Source organism: Trachymyrmex cornetzi, unplaced genomic scaffold, assembly GCF_001594075.2.
Source record: "Trachymyrmex cornetzi isolate Tcor2-1 unplaced genomic scaffold, Tcor1.1 scaffold720, whole genome shotgun sequence".
Taxonomy (NCBI): Eukaryota; Metazoa; Arthropoda; class Insecta; order Hymenoptera; family Formicidae; genus Trachymyrmex; species Trachymyrmex cornetzi.
The window spans coordinates 59,478-65,285 of NW_017300049.1; the positions used below are offsets into that span (position 1 = coordinate 59,478).

Genomic DNA, 5,808 nt, shown 5'->3' on the forward strand with positions numbered 1-5,808 from the left:
CGCAAAACGTTGAAGATGACCAGAACTGCGCTGAGCGAGACGACAATCGGCCAGATAGTCAATTTGCTATCTAACGACATCAACAGATTCGAGGTCTATCTCGTATTTCTCCATTCTCTGTGGTTCGGACCTTTAGAGACCATTATCCTCACGTACGTAATGTACTACGTAATCGACATCGACGTATCGTCTATCATCGGTGTCGCTGCTCTGCTAATGTTCATCCCTTTATAAGGTAGAGAAAGTTACTGCTATGATCGTTGGTAGTAATGAAAGTAATCGGGGTACTAAGTTATAAATAACTTGTTATATATGTACATATATGTGTCATTTGCAAAGGTAAAAACATTTAAGTAAGAAGTAATTCTACTGACAATCCATCATTTTGCTTTATTTCAGTTGTCAATTTGGAAATTTTGATTTTCAATTAATTTTGATAAATATAAATTAATTGATAGTAGATTTTAATAAATAACATCTTGTAGCAAATAATTTATTTTAATGCATAATAATACAGATTAATGAATAATAACTTAGAAGTAATTAATTTCAAATTAACTTTGATTTGAAATATTAAGATTTTATTATTTCTAAATTCTAAATTAAGTTTCTAAATTTAAACTCTCTCTCTCTCTGTTAATCATCAAAGTTTGAAAATTCCATTTTCAATTTTCTAAATTTTTATTACATTCTTTTTCCTCGAATCACACATGTACACTGTTTAATTAATATCCTATTTGAAGAACGGTTCAAAATTTCTTTTAATTCTATTTCATGTTTTGTTTTCGAAATTTCTCAGTGTGGTTGGGCAAAAAATCATCGGAGTTGTGATCAAGGATCGCTATCAAAACTGATGAGAGAATGCGATTTACGAACGAGATCATCAGTGGAATTCAAGCTATCAAAATGTATACCTGGGAAAATCCGTTCAGCGCCCTTATAGAAAAAGCAAGGAAGTTAGTACCGCTGCATACACTGATTACGCATGCAATTCTCATATTGTTCATTGTACATTGAGTAACATGATAATTAAGGAAAATCATCTAGATCGAGACAAAAGTAATATTTTGAATTTAAAGTTCTATAACAATTAAAATATTAATACAATATTTACCTTAAAAGGGTTTACCTTTTTAATTGTAAAATATTTTTAATTACAAAATTTTCTTTGGTTCAATTTTGTAATATATAATAATTAAAAAAGAGCTAAATTATTTTACAACCTCAATATAACACTAATTGGACAATTAAAACACAAGATGATATTGCGACATAATATTACTGTCGATTTACATGTTATACACATTTATATGGATTGAGGCGTTTAATGCGTGACTTATACACTTTGATATTTATAGTTAGTCATTATATTATAACCAATGTATTCGTTTTTACGATCTTACAATTTAATTTATTTATTTCTTTATTTAATCCGTATATCTGAAATGTTATAGTGACGATCTGACAATTTAATTTATTTACTCCTTTGATTAATTCGTACATTGAAAATGACTCAAACGTAGTCGAAACGTCTGTTTGTTTGATTTTTGTATTTAAATTGTATTTAAATTGTTTATTACATATACATATATTATAATGGTTCTGTGCCCTTTATTATTGATATTGTAACGATGCACCCCCAATAATTGCATCGTCCCCGGCAATACTACCTCGCCGGATGCCGAAAAATATTAATACAATATTTACCTTAAAAGGGTTTACCTTTTTAATTGTAAAATATTTTTAATTACAAAATTTTCTTTGGTTCAATTTTGTAATATATAATAATTAGGAAAAAAATATGTTTATTTAAAAATTATGAATAAGAATTCTGCCGCGTCCCAAACGTTGAGATAATAATAACAGTAAAAGGGGATATTATATATAAATAAAATAATAGTTTCTATTAGGTTTTATCGACAAAAATTTATAATTATGTATATTTATCATATATTTAAAGTAACGATAATAAAGTTTACAAATACAAATAAGAGAAGAATGCATTTTCGGTCAAAATGCGTCTTAATGTTTAGTGTAATATTGATACTTGGGTTCGTAACTACTTGGTAGTTAAATCTAATTTGTCTATAAAACGTTATTTATTTTTTAATTTTGAAATTTAAATAGTCAGAACTTATTAATTCTCAATATTGAGACACGAATTCAATAAACTCTGTTTATACATTTTAGATCAGAAAAGATAAATACAATTTTGCAGAATAAAAAGTTAACACTACGGAATTCATTTGCAGAATGGAAATTAATATTATCCGGTGGGCGTCGTATATCAAGGGTGTCAGCACATCTTTCATCATTTTCACCACGAGAATATCATTGTTCATCACAGTGCTGGCTTATACACTGTTCGGCTACGAAATAACGGCTGAGAAGGTGTTCATGATATCCGCATGTTACAGCTGTTTATGCTTATCCATGTTTCTTCCGCAAGGTATGTGATAATTTCAGGAAAAGGCGATAATGTGTGATCCTTTTGTTTTATTTTTCTCTTATGTAATGTTTTACTTTATAGAATTAATGATATTGTTATAACGCTTAGACTGATCTAAGTTATTAAACACACAAGAAATGACTTTTTTTAAGCTAGCACTTTTCGCCGCAAAAAATAACACCATAATTAAATGATAGATATATGCTTCAGTCCTAATATTTCTGTGCTCGAAAAGGTTTAGCAGAAAATCGCAATTGAAAATGAAGATGCTGGCTTAAAGTTAAATTAGCATTCTCTTCATTAAATTATATATAAAATCCAAAAGTTAGTACAGTAAAACTAAATACTTTTTATACCACATCCAGAAGGGTTTTCAAGGGTCAATAATCATATCTGTCGTTAAATATGAGACAAATTATTCTATATTCTTATTTTTATTTATTTATCTATTTTGTCCGACTTAGGGATAAGAGGGGCAGCGGAAATGATTGTAACCGTAAAACGGCTAAAAAAGTTCTTGATGTGTGACGAATTGATATCTTCTAAGATCGAAACGAAGAAGAACAGCAAGGAGAACAACAAAGATGCGAAGAATAACAAGGAGAGCGTAAAAGAGAATAATAAAATAAACGCAAATCAGAAGGAGGAAAATGCAAAGGAAGATTTGACTGAACAAAATAAAAAGGACTACACCATCGTAGACCAGCCGAAGTGTGTCGAGTACAGCATTTCAATCAAGAATGGCAGCGCCAAGTGGCAGGACTATGAACGGGAAAACACCTTGCATAATATAAACATAAATGTGCGTCCTAATGAACTAATTGCTATTGTCGGCCAGGTCGGTGCGGGCAAGAGCAGCCTGATGAACGTCATCTTGAAAGAACTGCGTTTGCACAAAGGTTTTATTCAAGTACGTCGATAATTCGTCTTTAACAGTTATACCTAGTTTTTCATTTTCTGGTTAACTTGTGGTTAAGAGAACTTTCCGACTTAATTATTCCCCAATTTTTTTTACCTCGACAGAAGCCAAGGCCCAATTGATTATTTTATATACTTTTTTTTCACAGATTAACGACAAAATTGCCTATGCCAGTCAAGAACCGTGGCTGTTTGCCGGATCGGTGAGACAGAATATTTTATTTGGACGAAATATGGAGCAGGTTCGATACAATCATGTGATTGAAGTGTGTCAGTTAAAGAGAGATTTCAGTCTGCTGCCTTATGGTGATAAAACAATCATAGGCGAGAGAGGTATCAGTCTTTCCGGTGGCCAGCGGGCAAGGTCCGTTTCAGAGACATCCTAATAAGATGAAATTTGCAAAATTTTTCAAATTTTTTAATCTGTACATAATTAACAGAGATCCTCTTTTAGAATTAATAAATAATTAAAAATCATATAATTTTTAATCAGTATAGATGGATAGGTCAAACACAAGCTTATATTATTTATACTGATTATTATTGTTGTTGCAATTACGAGCTGTTAATAATTACATATGATTTTTATTTACTTTCTTCTTAACATTCTTCGTAACATTTAAGTTAATATTATATTTTAATTTGTTGATTATTAATTTATTTAATTTTTTATTTCTTCTGATTATTATAAAAATATTTTCTTTGCTTATTTATTTGATCTTTGAAATAAGCTATTCTCGATGAGATGAATATTAAAAAACGTATGTTTTATTAATGTTTACATTTGATATACGGAATAAGAATTTTTATTTTTAACATTGAAAAATAAATTTATATGTATACTTTAATTAAATATAATTAATGCGATTTAATTTAACTTTCGTTTTAATAAAATTAATTTTTGTTAAGAAAGCACACAAATTTCAATTAATTATTTTCGAAGTTTTTGTATTGTATATAAAATATAATTAGTTAGGAAAGACACACATTGGTTATAATATATATAATAATAATAATAATAATGAGATATGAATAAATGACAGAATAAACTTAGCGAGAGCCGTTTATGCCGACGCTGACATATACCTCATGGACGATCCTTTGAGCGCCGTAGATGCCCATGTGGGCAAGTGTATGTTTGAAAAATGCATCAACAAATATCTAGGAAACAAGACTCGGATTCTTGTGACTCATCAATTGCAATACTTACGCAACGTCGATAGAATTATTGTTTTGAAGAACGGAACTATTCAGGCTGAAGGGTAAGATTCTTTGGGCTTTTCGTTATTTTCGGTTGTTATAGTCTAAATATCCTTTCTTAGAAAAGCGTGTATTGTCGCGAAGGCAGTCGGTAATTATATGCGGAAGGCCCGGCGATTGTTTCGGATAGGATTAAGTACAAGAATATCGATCGGCACAATTATGTTAAACTCTTTGTTTAATGTAATTCAGACTATTCGTCTACACGTCCGATCTCTCCGAAGTTTCACAGCAGAGTCCCCTGTTCTCTCGCCGGAGTCTCGCATGACCCCCTGACTTATTTTTCTCGAATCTTCTAGAAGTCTTTTATTTCTATTGTTCTACATGCTTTTTGTTTATTCTCTTGTCTTTCCGACGCTGTTATTATTTCTGCTTTTAACGTTATTTTTAAATGATTTATAATCTAACTGTTTTCCTGAATTTTCGCTATCTGATACAATTTAATATATCACGGCTAATCGCTTACTCGACAGAGGCATTTAAATGCCTCAGCTGATTCGCTTCGCCTGTGCGTTTGTGTGCACAGTCAATATTGTTCTCGGCGTGCCTTACTTTCAATGCTACGCCTTTAAATTACTTGTCGTGGCGATATTTGACGCCACAAAATCTATTCCACTTTCTTTCTATTTCTCTTAATTTGTATCTTAGATATTATAATCTTGCTATAATTTCTATAATAAAGTAAAACATTGACATCCGTATATTTTTTACGTTTATTCATATATTTATTTTATTGCTTTGTCTTATCTTTACGATTAAAACCTTGATCCTTTACCACAAGGAGAGGAATGAAGGACGAATGAGAATATTATTTGTAGACCAAAAAAACGAAAAAGAACTTATTTTTATTAAAGTTCTCTTTATCAGTAGGTTACAGTATCTATATGACTCAGGTACACGTGCGAGAACATTTAATGGCCTTTAACGGAACTAATCACTTTGGGCTTATCTATCTGGTGATAAAGCAAAACGTTCTATTTTAAGTCCTTATATCAATCGTTTTCTAAACGTTAGGAATCATATATTGTCTCTTTGCAAAAAAAAACACAAATACTAATATTGACATGGAATATTTAAATGCACGTGTGCCCGCCTTGTAACGCCGTGTAACAAACCTTTTTTTATTTTCAAAAAATTCGCTTGGAAGTTGAAGCGAATATTTATATTAATATTCACTTCTA

General features: G+C 30.5%; 1 protein-coding gene across 1 annotated transcript in view; it reads left to right on the top strand.

Annotated features, from left to right (window-relative positions):
- Positions 1–4,629, top strand: part of LOC108767718 (probable multidrug resistance-associated protein lethal(2)03659) — a gene marked incomplete at both ends in the record, with an annotated part of 57,205 nt that extends 52,576 nt beyond the window's left edge. The window contains 3 exons of the mRNA XM_018517718.1: positions 2,914–3,359; positions 3,517–3,731; positions 4,411–4,629. Of these exons, the coding sequence (XP_018373220.1) occupies positions 2,914–3,359; positions 3,517–3,731; positions 4,411–4,629 (880 nt within the window). The remainder of the gene's footprint in view (positions 1–2,913; positions 3,360–3,516; positions 3,732–4,410) is intronic.
- Between the last annotated feature and the right edge of the window lie 1,179 nt (positions 4,630–5,808).